The sequence below is a fragment of the Pelophylax lessonae genome (genome assembly GCF_965119305.1).
Source record: "Pelophylax lessonae genome assembly, chromosome: 12".
In the NCBI taxonomy this organism is placed as follows: domain Eukaryota; kingdom Metazoa; phylum Chordata; class Amphibia; order Anura; family Ranidae; genus Pelophylax; species Pelophylax lessonae.
Genome location: NC_138779.1, coordinates 12,481,655 through 12,499,058, shown reverse-complemented (window position 1 = coordinate 12,499,058; position 17,404 = coordinate 12,481,655). Strand labels below are relative to the sequence as shown.

General features: G+C 43.6%; 1 protein-coding gene and 1 long non-coding RNA gene across 2 annotated transcripts in view; one reads left to right on the top strand and one right to left on the bottom strand.

Moving 5' to 3' along the window:
• Positions 1-17,400, top strand: part of LOC309568274 (uromodulin-like) — a gene marked incomplete at its 5' end in the record, with an annotated part of 19,900 nt that extends 2,500 nt beyond the window's left edge. Inside the window, 7 exons of the mRNA XM_082273943.1 lie at positions 1,318-1,532; positions 3,949-4,103; positions 6,524-6,763; positions 10,784-10,940; positions 13,100-13,172; positions 13,697-13,735; positions 17,239-17,400. Of these exons, the coding sequence (XP_082130069.1) occupies positions 1,318-1,532; positions 3,949-4,103; positions 6,524-6,763; positions 10,784-10,940; positions 13,100-13,172; positions 13,697-13,735; positions 17,239-17,303 (944 nt within the window). The 3' untranslated portion in view covers positions 17,304-17,400. The remainder of the gene's footprint in view (positions 1-1,317; positions 1,533-3,948; positions 4,104-6,523; positions 6,764-10,783; positions 10,941-13,099; positions 13,173-13,696; positions 13,736-17,238) is intronic.
• Positions 1-17,404, bottom strand: part of LOC309567853 — a 1,051,047-nt gene that overhangs the window by 442,628 nt on the left and 591,015 nt on the right. The gene's annotated exons all lie outside the window — the stretch shown is intronic.

Sequence of the window (17,404 nt, the reverse complement as noted above, 5' to 3'; positions counted from 1 at the left end):
ACCACCAATATAAGGGGCACTACACTGACACCCAATATAAGGGGGCACTACACTGACCACCAATGTAAGGGGGCACTACACTGACCACCAATATAGGGGACATTACACTGACCACCAATGTAAGGGGGCATTACACTGACCACCAATATAAGGGGCACTACACTGACCACCAATATAAGGGGCATTACACTGACCACCAATGTAAGGGGGCACTACACTGACCACCAATATAGGGGACATTACACTGACCACCAATATAGGGGACATTACACTGACCACCAATGTAAGGGGGCATTACACTGACCACCAATATAAGGGGCATTACACTGACCACCAATATAGGGGACATTACACTGACCACCAATGTAAGGGGGCACTACACTGACCACCAATTTAGGGGACATTACACTGACCACCAATATAGGGGACATTACACTGACCACCAATTTAAGGGGACATTACACTGACCACCAATGTAAGGGGGCACTACACTGACCATCAATATAAGGGGCATTACACTGACCACCAATATAAGGGGCATTACACTGACCACCAATATAAGGGGCATTACACTGACCACCAATGTAAGGGAGCACTACACTGACCACCAATGTAAGGGGGCACTACACTGACCATCAATGTAAGGGGGCTCTACACTGACCATCAATATAAGGGGCATTACACTGACCATCAATATAAGGGGCATTACACTGACCACCAATATAAGGGGCATTACACTGACCACCAATGTAAGGGGGCATTACACTGACCACCAATGTAAGGGGGCACTACACTGACCACCAATGTAAGGGGCATTACACTGACCCCCAATGTAAGGGGGCATTACACTGACCATGTAAGGGGGCATTACACTGACCACCAATATAAAGGGGCATTACACTGACCACCAATATAGGGGGCACTACACTGACCACCAATATAAGGGGGCACTACACTGACCACCAATGTAAGGGGGCACTACACTGACCACCAATATAGGGGACATTACACTGACCACCAATATAGGGGACTTTACACCAACCATCAATGAAAGGGGGAACTACACTAACCCCCAATATAGGGGGGCGATACACTGACCACTAATGTAAGGCAGAGCTACACTGATCACCAACAGTCAATGTTTTGTATGTAAATTGGAAGCTTTAACTCCTTGACTCTATGGCAACTTTCTCCCCTCTCTGGCCACTCTTGCCCCCCTAAAGTGGGTATATATAGAAAACCCCTATATTGTATCAATTACATCCCTGTCACCTTCCCATCTCAGACATGCTGAATAAAATTCATGTTTTTTTTCAGGAGCCACTCCATCTGTAAATCTTACTTGTACTGGAGCAAAATTCAATATACAAGTGTCAAAATGTTGGTTGGAAAAAAATGGTTATAATACGTCGGATATAAGGCTGAACAGCACCAACACCGAGTGTTTGGCAGGAAGGGAGGTTGTGGATGGAAAATCGGAGATAACCATTTATCGTCCATTAATAAGTTCTGACTGTAACACAGTTCCTGTGGTAAGTTCTTCTGACATGGTCTTGACTGTAAGTGTTTGTTTTACCCTCATTTTTCATGCTTTTACAACATTAATGGACAACATGCCCTGCTACTTTGACAACTCCCCGTCCTCAAACACATACCTGGTATCCCTTGTGCCTTTTACCAGGTCCTCCAAGTCTGCCCTGTTCCCTGAACTTCCTGGTTGCAGAGGAGATAGAGAAGGGAAGAGGTGTAATTGGCTCCTGCAGTTGTCTGGGAGGAGGGATCAGGGGTGGGGGTTGCTGGGTGCTTTGTGTTTGAATAGACACACACAGCCCCAGTCAAGGGCACACATTCATGGGTGTCCCCTTAGAAGCCGGCTAGTTAAAGGAGACACCTATAAAAAGGAGCTGAAGCCCAGGCAGCAATAAAATGCATCATGAAATATATTTTTTAAAATGCATCAATAGAAGTACCTCAATGTGACTTGGTTTCAGCCTCTTACAATCCCTGTACAGCAGTGCTCAGACTGGGAGAAGGAGAAGCAGCACATATAGACAATTATATATATATATATATATATATATATATATATATTGTGACAGGAAGTCAGGTAAATCTGTGGGTGTTGTCACAGACGGGAGATACATTTCTGCCTTGTTTAGACAGTTCACCAATTACTATCAGGTGTCGGCTGCAGAGGTAGCCAGAAAGGTTTAAGGACATTGGAAAGCTTCAGCTATTCAGAATGAGTCAATTAAGGCCTCTATAAGTTATCCAGAGGATGACTACTGATTGCTGCATCCTGAGGCTTTGTGCGTTAAGGAGAGCAGTGAGCTGAGAGACTGTGAGGTGGTGTTGACTTTTTCTGTGTGAAAAGAAAACAAATAGACAATTGGTTTTCTGCTGTATGACCAGCAGTGTCTTAGGTAGGTTCCTGTGTTGTGAAGGTAGACGCCCCAAGTGGCCAGGGTTTATTTTATGTTTGTTTGATTTATGCTGCTTGGATGCTTGCACTTGTTTCCAGCAAATTGGAAGAATAAACCATAGACCGTTGTTTTCAACCACTCTTCGGCTGTCTCTCTGTGTAGCGAACCCACCCAAGGGGTCACCCACACCCGCTACCTAGCCAACCCCTTACACAATATATATATATATATATATATATATATATATATATATATATATATATATGAAAACAATGAGACATGATGACATGATCCTGGATATAGTGGTACCACATCCAATATATAAATGGAAAAAAGAAGGGGGAAGAGATAACCCCCTGGAGTGGTCGGACTTTTAAGGCGTCCTCTAGTTTATCTCATAAAGAAATGTACAATCCTTGGTGTTATAATGGTGGATGAAGAGTACCCAATATTCTCTTGGATGGAGGCTGTGAAGTAATAGTGGTACTAGAATTGTTCCTACTGGAATTAACCACTATATGTATAGTATATATATCCTTCCTGTAGAGGAGCCACAGCTGTTTGGGGACATCTCCACTGTCTCCCTGCCGGAGGGGGTATCCCACTCTGATTGGATCGGAATCCATATGAGCTGTGGCTCCTCTTACTTCACAGCCTCCATCCAAGAGAATATTGGGCACCCTTCGCCCCCCATTATAACACCAATAGGATCACCTGAAGAAGCTGCATAGCGAAACACGTAGCGATCCATTGGCAAACTTGCTCAATAGAACCCTTCTGAGCTGGGCTTAGGAGGTCGGCCATCTTGATGGTCTTCAGACACAGACCCTGCTACATGTTGGACCACTTATGGGTTCTTCTCGCTCAGAAGCATGTTGCTTAGCACTGTTGTGCTCACTCATTTATGTGATGGTTTTTATGTACTGAGAATTTTTAATATGTTATCACAATACATTTTGTATGTATTTATACATTTAAGGAATGTACATTTCTTTATGAGATTAACTAGTGGATGCTTTAAAAGTCTGATCACTCCTGGGGGTTATCCTTTCCCCCTTTTTCTTCACATATAGCCATAGTAGTTCATGTGCTAACACACATTATTTTGATAGGAGAAGAGAACAGAGTGAAAGAGAGATGAATTCTCTGCTTCTCCTTTCACTGTCCAGTCACAGGGTTGGGGTGGGGGGTCCAAGGGTACCATGACTTAGATAAAGTTGGTTGAATGGTAGTGGTCATTAGACTGAGGACATCAAATGGCAAAAGTACCGCAGGGGAAATCTCTGAGTTGAAGTTGAATATTGCCGAAAAAGCTACTTTTGTTATTTCATCCTATGATATGCTATTTATTTTTATCTGGTTGTTTTGGGCTGAAGTTCTGCCTTATGAAAATTAGAGCCTTCTTTTTTGATCCTTCAGAGAATACACTGACATTAAAAGTAACTATCTGCTAATGTGTAGATTACTGTATGGCGGTAAGCTTTCTGACCTTGTCTAATGACTTCTGTGCTTCCTCTCTCTACAGATGAGTGCAACCCATGTTATGTACACAAATCAGCTGTATATCTTTGGTAAAACGGATCCGATCCGAATAACAAATGACGTTGTCCTGAATATTTCCTGCTCTTACCCGCTGTATATGAATGTCGCTCTTAATGTGACACTGCGCCCAATACTTGGGTAATTATTATTGCATACTTTCAGGGCCAATGCTGGCTATCTGTTACGATATTATATTCTAGTGTCTACTCTTCTATCTTCCATACAGTAGATGTTAAACTTACAGGTCTGTAGTTACTGATTGAACTTTAATGAAGGTACTAAAATGGGCTTGTGCCAAGCTTCAACAGAAACAAAAACTTAAAGCGGAGTTCCACCCAAAAGTGGAACTTCTGCTCATCTGCTTCCTTCCCCCCTCCGTAGCCACATTTGGCACCTTTCAGTGGGGAGGGGGAAAGGGGTTCCTGTTTTTGACAGGTACCCTTCCCAACTTCTGAGAGACAGCGGCGCAGCGCTGTCCCTTGGAGGTTCCGTCCCCTTTCTCCTTCCCCTGCCGCTGAGCCAATGAGAATGTGCAGCATGCTTCGCGCATGTGCAGTAGGGAACCGGCTGTGAAGCTGAAAAGGCTTCATTGCCAGTTTCCCTTAGAGGGAATGGTGGCGGCAGCACCAGGCAGCCGATCTGAAAATCAGCTGGGGTGCTGACATCGTGGGCTCCCTGGACAAATAAGTGTCTATATAATAAAAGTCAGCAGCTACAGCATTTGTAGCTGCTGACTTTTATTTTTTTTTCCACAGCTGGAAATATAAACATCCCTTGTGACAGTAATATGCAGTGACAGGTACTCTTTATGGAGGGATCTGGGGTCTAAAAGACCTCAAACCCCTCCTCTGCACTTCAAAGTTTTCAAAACGCCAAAATTAGCATTTTTAAATACTTAGAATTTTTTCAATCGGCGCCGTTGGCTGCAGAGTAAACCAGATGTGACATTGTGATGTCGCTTCCAGATTACTACATCGGAGACCCAATCAAAGCTGATTCTAGTTTTGTTCGGGACTCCGGCCAGCCGGCGGACATGCTGGCTGGTCGCTTGGGTCTTCAGGCGGGACAGGAGACCTGGACGTAACGGCGGCAAGAGGGGGGACATCCCCTACCACTGCTTGTGATGACAGCTGGGCAGCTATTTAGCCACATTGGTTGCTACCACATGAAAGCAGACCGTCCGTTCTAGAAAATTATTCCGGGGTGATGCCTCTGGCTGCAGGCATCACCCCAGTACAACCACTTGCCGTACAGGTACGTGATTTTGCGTTAAGTGGTTAAGGGATCCAAAAAAGAAAATCATATAGGAAAATGTGCATTAACTCTATATTAGAGATAACAGGTTAAAAATTGGGTTAAACTTCGAGGTTGGATTAAAGTGTCAGTAAATTAGAAAACAAAGCTTAGATATAACTGAGCTTAACTCTCTGAGGATACATGGGTGTAAGCAACTTGGGCCAAGCGTTTTCAAGTAACCATGTCACCCTGAGACTTAAGGTTCCCACAGTATAAGACTTTTCAAGGCCTTTGTTTCCTACCTTCCCTCTGCTTCAGTGCTGCAGCCTCCATGAGAGACTTTGGCATTCAATGCTTGAGCATCCCCTGCCATACCGCATGGTTTCTTCCTCCTCACCCTACGACACTGCTAAATCCTGTAGTGACATTGGGGTCAGAGGAAAAAAAATAACCATGGCATGCGCTGGGAGATACTTCCAGAAATGTTGAATACTGAAGAGTCTGGTGGAGGCTGCAGCACTGGACCAATGGGTAGGAGACATGGGCTGCCTGACAGATGAGTATAAAAGCTCTATTGTAGGAACATTTCTTCTTCATTTTTTTCCCCAACCTAACAAGGTCACCTAAAACAGAAATATGGGTTTAAAAAAAAAAAGAAATAAACATACATACTATCAGTATCATACAGTATCTATGTGATTCTGCAGTGGTCACCTGTGAGCTCTAAGGCCGAGAACTGAGCAGTCACACGGCTACTTATTGCTCAGTTTTCGGTCTTCTCCGAGTGGGGAGCGGTGACTGTTAGTCACCATTCTCTGCTCTGCTCCTTCAGCACTCATAGGGGCACTGGGCAGGGGAGGGGGTGGGTGCAGCTGGCTCTAGCTCTCAGCTCAATGTCAATCAGGCAGTCGAATGGATCTTGACAATATTGGTGGCAATGGTGGGAACTTTCCAGAGCCTAGAGAGGCCTTGCCATGCCAGCTGATAGCGGGAAATCTGGTTAACTTGAGAGTGAGTACGTGCACTCCTGTGACCCACAAGAGAAGTATGGACAAAAAAATGCTTTTGGTGTACTTATCCTAAATTATTTTAATTTCGCTTTTTCATAAACGCTCATTTTAAACCTTTGTAGTGCACTTGATATTGTATATCAGCTTTATTGCTTCCATCAATATACACAGAGCTGAAGAAGATATCTAATAGGTTTGCTCTTTATCCTTAGTGCAAATAATGCCAATTCTCTGTATAACATTATTGATGCATGGCCACATACCTGCAAGGGTTTCTAGGTAGGTAACCTTTGTCATGTGTTTATTTTCCAGGACCACAGAAATAACCGGCCCTACAGGAAATGGAAGTTTTGCAGCTGTAATGATGGCCTTTAAAGATAGCACATATACGACCCCTCTCTCAGAAGATGACTCCCTGTTTGTGGAAGATACTATTTACCTTTCAGTGCGAGTACCGGATCTGGATGTTAACACCTCTAAACTCAAAGTGGTGAATATTTATGCCTCTCCTACCAATTCAAGTATCCAAAAGTACTATCTTCTTCAGAACGGGTAAGTACACAGTACACTGGTTATGAATGCTATGTGTTCTTTGTACACTTTTGGCACTTTTCCACTGCAAGTACCGGCTCATACCGGCTCGGCTCTACTCGGGCCTGCTTGGCCTGGTTTGCTTTTCCACTGCTGGTACCGCATGGTATAGTGTCGGAACGGTTCGGTACGGTACGGTATAGGTTTGCTTTTCCACTAAAGTAGTACTAAAGTTAAGTGGGTGGGATAACAACGGGGTGGGTGGGATTCTCTGACCAATCAGTGGCTAGTAGTGACTGCATGCAAAGGATTGTGGGATATGGTACCAGTTTGGTACCTGTTGGAACCACAATCGAGTAGGTACTGTTTTTTCAGAGCCGTACCGTACCGTTCGGTTCCATGCAGTGGAAAAGCAATCCTATACCGTACCGTACCGAACCGTTCCAACCCTATACCATGCGGTACCAGCAGTGGAAAAGCACAAAAGCGTGCCGAACCGGTACGGTTCCATGCAGTGGAAAAGCGCCATTTGACTACAGAAATAATTCAATAAATACACAAAACAATATTCCGTATCACCTTAAGGCCGGCCGGAGATGGAGCAAATTTCTTTCCTTCAAACAGACAGTGTTAATGAGGAAAACCCTTGTTAAAAACAGCCGTTGGCAATAATTGCATGTAAAATCCAACAGCCTGGTTGTACTCAAGTTGATCGATCAACTTGGGTACATTTAGCTTGCCCATACATGAGATTCAAAATGTCTATGGTTGGCTTAAGAGTATATTGCTGAAGTGTTGGCATGAAGTTCTGAACTAATCTGGACAAGCCAACTTTCTAAAGTGATATAATTCCTGGAGTTCATCTTTACAGCCCAACTCAAGTCTACATTTTGTTCAGTTTTAGAATGGGGAAGGGTTGCAACCCTTGTGAGGTGTCTGTGGCTACTTTGAGGCACCTTCTTGTTATTGATCCATGCTTGTGAAATTAGGACTAGAATTGAGGAGATGGGGGTCATCAAGACAGTATGAACACTGACAGCAATTAAAACCAGCCAAGATGTTCTTACTCTTCACCACACTGCTCACTGTCTATGTCCTCACTAGAGAGATCTTCCATCATTTCATGTCCCTGTATTTTTGGTATCACCAGTACAGGGTGTGAAAGGAACTTTTGCCTCGGACAGCAATACAAGCCTTGAGAAGGGTCTAGGTGTGAAAATAGGAAAGTGCCAATACAATTCAGGGGTATAAGGAGTCCACCTTTATCAGGACTCCAGGAACTTGGGTATATGCAGAGGTGCTGGACTCCATAGGGCGATGATTTGTGAACAATCCAACAATCTTTGTTCATGGGTTTCCCAGCTGCTTTAGACAGCAAGCAATACATACCTAACAGTGGATCTTAATGCATGGGCACCCCTTGACACTGCCCAGGGGCCCCAGATGCATGGGGGACCCAAGATAATCTTGCATAACATCACACTTGCTAACTGTCCTGGAATTTCAGAGACAGTCATGCTTTTTACTAATCTGTCCTGGAATGGCTGTGTCCAGGGCGGCATCCCTGAACCTGTACTGCACCCTCCTTATCCCAGTATTGTGCCCTTCTGCTTCCCTTCCTGTACTGTGCCCTCCTGATCTCAGTATTGTGCCCTTCTGCTTCCCTCCCGGTACTGTGTCAATCCTGATCCCAGTATTGTGACCTTCTGCTTCCCTCATGGTACTGTGCTCTCCTGATCCCAGTATTGTGCCCTTCTGCTTCCCTCCCGGTACTGTGTCACTCCTGATCCCAGTATTGTGCCCTTCTGCTTCCCTCCTGCTACTGTGCCCTCCCGATCCCAGTATTGTGCCCTTCTGCTTCCCTCCCGGTACTGTGCCTTTCTGATCCCTGTATTGTGCCCTTCTGATTCCCTCCCGATACTGTGTCCCTCCTGATCCCAGTATTGTGCCCTTCTGCTTCCCTCCCGGTACTGTGTCCCTCCTGATCCCAGTATTGTGCCCTTCTGCTTCCCTCCCGTTACTGTGTCCCCCCTGATCCCAGTATTGTGCCCTTCTGCTTCCCTCCCGGTACTGTGCCCTCCTGATCCCAGTATTGTGCCCTTCTGCTTCCCTCCCGGTACTGTGTTCCTCCTGATCCCAGTATTGTGCCCTTCTGCTTCCCTCCCAGTACTGTGTCCCTCCTGATCCCAGTATTGTGCCCTTCTGCTTCCCTCCTGGTACTGTGTCCCTCCTGATCCCATATTGTGCCCTTCTGCTTCCCTCCCAGTACTGTGTCCCTCCTGATCCCAGTATTGTGCCCTTCTGCTTCCGTCCCGGTACTGTGCCCTCCTGATCCCAGTTTTGTGCCCTTCTGCTTCCCTCCCAGTACTGTGTTCCTCCTGATCCCAGTATTGTGCCCTTCTGCTTCCCTCTCGGTACTGTGTCCCTCCTGATCCCAGTATTGTGCCCTTCTGCTTCCGTCCCGGTACTGTGCCCTCCTGATCCCAGTTTTGTGCCCTTCTGCTTTCCTCCCAGTACTGTGTCCCTCCTGATCCCAGTATTGTGCCCTTCTGCTTCCCTCCCGGTACTGTGTTCCTCCTGATCCCAGTACTGTGCCCTTCTGCTTCCCTCCTGGTACTGTGTCCCTCCTGATCCCAGTATTGTGCCCTTCTGCTTCCCTCCTGGTACTGTGCCCTCCTGATCCCAGTATTGTGCACTTCTGCTTCCCTCCCGGTACTGTGCCCTCCTTATCCCAGTATTGTGCCCTTCTGCTTCCCTTCCGGTACTGTGTCCCTCCTGATCCCAGTATTGTGCACTTCTGCTTCCCTCCCAGTGCTGTGCCCTCCTGATCCCAGTATTGTGTCCTTCTGCTTCCCTCCCGTTACTGTGTCCCTCCTGATCCAAGTATTGTGCCCTTCTGCTTCCCTCCCGGTACTGTGCCCTCCTGATCCCAGTATTGTGCCCTTCTGCTTCCCTCCCGGTACTGTGTCCCTCCTGATCCCAGTATTGTGCCCTTCTGCTTCCCTCCCGGTACTGTGCCCTCATGATCCCAGTATTGTGCCCTTCTGCTTCCCTCCCGGTACTGTGCCCTCCTGATCCCAGTATTGTGACCTTCTGCTTCCCTCCCGGTACTGTGCCCTCCTGATCCCAGTATTGTGCCCTTCTGCTTCCCTCCCGGTACTGTGCCATTTGTGTTAATTAGTCTTTGATTTATGGCGTGTTTTCTTATTGTTTAAAATCGAAGTACAAATAAATACTGTATATGTTTTATTTCTATCAACGATGAATACTTTAATTCTTAAGAGTAGGTGCATAAATTAGGGCAGGCTGGTAGGTGCCCCAAAGTATTACTTTGCCCAGGGGCTCATGATGCCATTAAGACAGCCCTGCAGGGGATCTAACTCTTCCCCATACTATACATTAATTATAATATAAATGTTAGAACTACAGAGCTCTTTCAAAATGATACCAGGTTTCAGTGCAGCCTTGAATTAACATTTACATTTTTGCTTGATATGTTTCTTATTGAAGGGCCCTTTCACACCACCTGTTGACGGGCTACTTTGCTCAAGGCAGGCCCAACACATTGACAATCCATTGTTTCTTGAAAGGCCCAGTTCACAGCAATATGTAGGTCAGCATTGGATAAAATACATTTAGAAAATGCAAATTGATGTATTTCATTTGTCTCAATGCATTAAGGAGAAAATCATGTAGGTGTGAGGTGTGAATAATTATGGGTCACAGCACAGGTATTCACTTCTTGGGTATGGCACAATCACTCCACTAAAATCCACTCCATTGAAATGCAAATTGAAGACTTTAATGCTGAATAACAGAAACAATATAACGAACACATGCCCGGACTTGTTCAGCTATAATACACATATAAATAATGAAGATATGCCATGTATTGTCATTCTATAAATTACAGTATATACTGTAGTGTATATAAAATGAACACATCCCATATATTGTTCAGCTGTAATAGTATATGCCGGTATTGTGTTCTAATCTTTAGATTACAGTAACCGAAAGCTAATGAAAGGTTTCTATATCCAGGTGCCCATCCAGCCAAATATCTTCTGACCAGCTAACAGTGGACAGCAATGGAGTCAACATTGAATCTCGGTTTGCTATGAAAGTCTTCCAGATTGCAAATTCTAACACCGTCTATCTCTATGCCGATCTTTCACTCTGCACTAATAATTGTACCACGGTAAGACTCAATATACATATAGAGACTGTTCTGTGATTTCTGTACCTGAAGAAGGAGGCAGGGTTATTTTTAGCCACACACACATACTAGCACCAGTTTAGATAGGAGCCAAATATCCTACCTGCATGTCCTTGGAGGAAACTAACTCAAGCAAAACATGCAAACTCCAGGCAGATGATTTCTGGTCTGGATAGCATTCAATTTGAGGTTCCCAGTGTTACAAGGCTAACTATCAAACTACGGTGCTGCCCCAATGTCCTCAGCTGACTTTCTAATCATTGCATGGCCTAATTAAGATGCTTGGAGGTGTTTATGGACTGAAAATTTGAAGAAAAAAAAATTCCACACCAAACAGGGATACAAGCTTCCCTATTGATTACCTGATCTTCTGCTGCTAACCAAGCAGGTAGAACAGTGCTGTGTGTAATGAGCACGTTAGTTTAATTAATGGCCAACTCCACTTCTGGCTTCTGATATTGAGATACCACCATCAGAATTCACAGCTCTGTCCATCTGCTGCAGTCATAACATGGGACGAGCTAGGGTTTGGCCCAAACCCAAGTCTATCCTTAACAAAGACAATTGATGGCATCATGCCTATCTAAAAACATAAACAATTGATGGTTTCATGCCCATCCCTCATAATGACAATGGACGGTTTCATGCCCACCCCTAACAATAACAATTGGTGGTTTTATGCCCATCCCTAACAAAGACAATTGATGGTTTTATGCCCACCCTTAACAAAGACAATTGATGGTTTCATGCCCATCCCTAATAAAGACAATTGATGGTTTCATACCCATTCCTAAGACAATTGATGGTTTCATGCCAATCCCTAACAAAGACAATTGATGGTTTCATGCCCATCCCTAATAAAGACAATTGATGGTTTCATACCCATTCATAAGACAATTGATGGTTTCATGCCCATCCCTAACAAAGACAATTGATGGTTTCATGCCCATCCCTAACAAAGACAATTGATGGTTTCATGCCCATCCCTAATAAAGACAATTGATGGTTTCATGCCCATCCATAAGACAATTGATGGTTTCATGCCCATTCATAACAAAGACAGTTGATGGTTTCATGCCCATCCCTAACAAAGACAATTGATACTTTCATGCCCATCCCTATTAAAGGCAATTGATGGTTTCATGCCCATCCTTAACAAAGACAATTGATGGCTTAATGCCCATCCATAACAAAGACAATTGAGGGTTTCATACCCCTCCCTAATAAAGACAATCGAGGTTTTCATGCCCATCCATAACAAAGACAATTGGAGGATTCATGTCCCTCCCTAATAAAGACAATTGATGGTTTCATGCCCATCCCTGACAAAGACAATTGATACTTTCATGCCCATCCCTATTAAAGGCAATTGATGGTTTCATGCCCATCCTTAACAAAGACAATTGATGGCTTAATGCCCATCCATAACAAAGACAATTGAGGGTTTCATACCCTTCCCTAATAAAGACAATCAAGGTTTTCATGCCCATCCATAACAAAGACAATTGGAGGATTCATGTCCCTCCCTAATAAAGACAATTGATGGTTTCATGCCCATCCCTAGCAAAGACAATTGATACTTTCATGCCCATCCCTATTAAAGACAATTGATGGCTTAATGCCCGTCCATAATAAAGACAATTGATGGTTTCATGCCCATCCCTAACAAAGACAATTGATGGTTTCATGCTCATCCCTAATAAAGACAATTGATGGTTTCATGCTCATCCCTAATAAAGACAATTGATGGTCTCATGCCCATCCCTAACAAAGACAATTGATGGTTTCATGCCCATTCCTAAGAAAGAGATATGATGGCGTCACACTCATCTCTAATATAGACAATTGTTGGTGCCATGCTGCCCTGGTACAATGTAGAATAAATAGGTAATTGGGGAAAATGGCTTAGAGAGACTGAAACCAATGTGGAGGGGAAATGCAAACTATTCCAGGGAAGTCTCATTATTGGAGTGAAAGAAGAACCCTGTGTGCCCGCATTCTCCACTGTTTCCAGATAAAGGAACATGAAGAGGATGTTGTGACTTTAGCATAGCTGGGGTGTTTCTTGGATACAATTTGCAATTCCTTCATCAATTTCACCTGTCTGGAATTTTTGTTGAATTACTTTTATTTCCCTACAGACCTGCAGCTCTCAATCCAAATCGGGAGATTCCCAGAACATTGCAGGAAGAGTCGGCATCTTTTTGGATGCAGGTAAGTCAAGTCATGTTCACAGTTTTGTTACAGTAATTTTCTGTGTTCCTTCAGTCACATATATTGAAGCCCAATTCCAGACAAAACATTTATTTTTTTGTTTTGGACAATGTGGAGGAAGGCTTAAAGCTTCTATCAATTTTTAACTGCTGTCTTTGTTCCCTTTGGGTGGGATTTTCCCTCACTTCCTCTTCTGTCTGACACCTGTCACCTGAACAGGAAGTAAGGAGCAACTCCCCAGAGGGGACAAAGCAGTAAAAGCCTGCAGAGATTCCAACCCTTTACCATCATAATATAGAAAAAAAATATTTATTGCTCCATGCGTCACGTATATTTACCAGACCAAAAAGGCAGCACGGTGTCCATTGTTAGGATTTATTGTCAGGGATTACAAATGCTTTCACTTCCACTACACAATTATTTCAGCCTACAGTGAATGTGAATATCATACGATATATCCAGAAGAATGAGTATCAGTCCGGTTGAGGTCTCCAATTAACAGATATGTTTTTCTTTATTTCCAGCTGATACCAATTACTATTTAGATAACGGATCTACTAGAGGTGAGTAATCTCTTACATTGAGAATTTTAATGGTATAAAGTGGTGTAGCTAAACATGTTTAACCCCTTTACAGCAACAATACCTTTATATGTGGGGGCAGGGCTGGTTGACCTCAACATCCAGCCCCTGCATATATGCAATGCTGTCTTGTTTGGGGAGTGCTCCACCGGTACCCCCAGAACTGTGACTGAGCTGTCACCAACAGCTAACAGTCAATTGCTGACAATCAGCAGATGGTAGGATTGACTTTGTATGATGTCAGCACTGTGCAGCCAACTACAGCTCAGCATGATCCGGAGACCCTCCTACCGGCCGTTGGATATCAGGGCCCATTTAAAGCACCAGCTCCCACTAGTATAAAGGGGTTAAAGCTGAGTTATATTAAATCTTCTAAGTTTCCAGGTAAAAAACTGATAGGGGTAGAATATTACCTGCCAAAGGATTTGTATTTCTGTCAGTCCAGTCTTGCAGTTTTCACAGCATTGGCACACAGCACAGCCAGGAGGGTGACACCGTTTTCTCTCATGTCCTCCTTCCACCCTAGTCTGCTGATTGGGCAGTGAAGAAGCAGTAACAAACTGATTAGGTAATCTCCCTGATCACTTTGCTCTCTCATTCTATCAGCATGTTCCTTTTAACACATTTACATGCAACACATGATTGGTACCCAATCCTTGTGCTGTTTCTTCCTCTCACATTCTAGCCCTGCTGTACAGGGACTGCAGGAGGCCGATACCAGGGCACATTCAAGTACTTACACTGCAAAAATATTGTCTCCCTTTTTTTTTTTTCTCCAAAGTTTCCTTTTGAGCTTTTGTAGATTCAGGTTACTGGCCACAAAAATAATAAACTCCCCCAAAGAGAAAGAGATATGTAAAATGTTCCTCTTTCGCCCCATTTCATCTGCCTAATTCTAACAATGACTAGGGGTTATTATCTATCCCTATATTTCTCTACATACATTTTGTATTTATCTAAATATCTATTGATATTAGTTTTATTATAAAAGCAATAAGGTGGAGGGTTATCAGCACTGAATAATGTAGATGAATTTGGTGCCCTTGGTGGCTAGTAAGCACCCTCATTTTAGCTGTGCCACATACTATAAATTGCATATAATTGGAGCTCAAAGAGAAAAATAATGGACTTTATAGGCACTATGCCTATAAAGTCCATTATTTTTCTCTTTGAGCTCCAATTATATGCAGGCTATCAGCACTGACTGAGATGTACAATTAGAGAGAGACAGTCTGAAGGCAAACATCTTCTGTTGTGTTGTCTTCGGAAAACACATAACGTTCTGTGACACCAACATCATAGATTTATATCCTGTAATAAATATTATTTGGTTGTATTTATTCCCCCTACTGAACAGATTTCCCATCACTTCCTTTGTGGTCAACTTCAAAATAAAGTAGAGGGGGATCTCTCTATTAAACGCAACAGAGATATGTGGCACCACATCTAAAAAAAACATTACAATGAAAGGATGAATAGGACTTTAAAGATAACTACTGGGAATCCCATAAGGAAAAACAAGTACTCAACAGATACAAAATATGAAACTTATTATGACAACGTGATAACAAAAATATTAAAACCATATCATATGGAAAAAAAATATATATGGTACATACTAGTGATCGACCGATATCGTTTTTTCGTTGCCGATACCGATATTTTGGCCAATGCATATCGGTATCGGCCGATATTTTCGTACATTTACAAAAAATATATTTTTCATTTTTTTTTTCTTGACAGGTACTCTTGTGGAGGGATCTGGGGGTCTAAAAGACCCCAAACCCCTCCTCTGCACTTAAAAGCATTCAAAACGCCAAGTTTGGCTGTTTTGAATGCTGTCATTTTTTAAAATCTGGCGCCAGTACCTGAAAGGAATGTCATGACATCACTTCCGGTTTTTGCATGGAGACCCGAACAGAGCCGAATGCGGCTTTGATCGGGTCTTCGGCGGCCATGCAGGCTGGTTGCCCTGGTCTCTCGGTGGGATGGGAGACCAAGACGAGCCACGGAAGGTGGCAAGAGGGGGGGAAACGTCCCCTCCCGCTCCTTGTAATGACAGCCGAGAGGCTTCTCAGCCGCATCGGTTGTCATTACAAGTCAGCCGACCCTCGGCTATGGACGCCGGTACCAGGTCGATGCCTCTAGCTGCAGGCATTACTCCGGTACATGCACTTTCCTGAAATATCGGTAACCTCAGGGGCCGATTTCGATATATCGGGGAAAGTGCAGATCGGCCCTCGATATATGGGCTTCGCCGATAATTGGTCGATCCATAGTACATACAGTACAGTATCTCCCCAGACGAGGTGGCTATATAGCACAAGAACCTGTTACATGCTCGTATCAAACTAAGATCTTGTATAAAGGAACACAGAATCTACGATAATCTTTTGGATATCTGGGCCAAATAGGAATCTCAAGCATCATAAGCCAATGGATCGCTACGTGTTTCGCTTACAGCTTCCTCAGGAGATCCTATTGGTACCTGATCCCAAGGGGGAAACAAAGGGACTACAGGAAGCACCCAGACCAGCATAATGGCATAAGGAAAGGTCCCACACACATCAGTTCCAAAGTGGAATGTGTACATCAAATACTCTATAGCCAAAACAGCAAGAGTTCTGTCCTAGGGCCATACAAACTTTGCAAAGTAGCCACAAATGGCAGATGGATTCCGACTTGTAGTGGATGGTAACACGATCGTCTGTCCAATGTAGGGAGTGTCACAATTTCTCTCTTCTGGAAAATGGAGCTACGCTCCTACTTGTGCCGATCCTCGCCGTGAGATACCCCATGGAGAACTCGGGATACGTCCACCTATATATTTTTTCCATATGATATGGTTTTAATATTTTTATCATGTTGTCATAATACATTTTATATTTTTTTATCTGTTGAGTACTTCGTTATGGGATTACCAGTGGCTACCTTTAAAGTCCTATTCATCCTTCCATTTCTTTTGTAATTTCTCTATTAAAGTGTACATCCAACCAATTTTTTTATTTTTTTTTTAGCTTTGGAATTGGTCAAGAAGGATAATGACCTATTTTGGGCCTTTATTGCCATTTTGGGATATGTTAGAGACATTTTCCTTTTGCTTACTGTCCTAAAAACGACAGTTTCACCGAACAAGAAGTGAGAGAAAATATCCAACAGCTACACAGACAGAAACCATTTTTAGAGAGTATGGAAAGGCCAATGTACCTGTCAGCTTTTTTTTATTGCTGTCTGTGTCCTTGTACCAGATTTTCCCTCACTTCATATCTGGTAAAACCGTTGTCACCTTAACAGTGTATGAGGGTAAATCTCTCAAATGCCGCCAAGCTATGCAAAGATTAATAAACTAAAATTTTGGTTGGAAATACTCACAATGTCACAATCTGGTGTATAAGTTGGCTTTCTTTAGATTGAAACTACAATGAAACTTCCATAAAGACAGCCCTTCCGGCTCCATTCCTAATATCTCTTGTGTGTTCTTCCAGGTTTCTCCATGCCTTGGACTTTGTCTGCTCTGATCTCCTCCTGGATCTTGATGAAGCTGATGTAAACCCTCCGAGTACCGACCATCCCGGCACTATAAGACTTTGTCATAACGTCAACCCCAATGCTCTCTGCAGAGAGAAGTTATGAAGGAATCTTGTATCTACT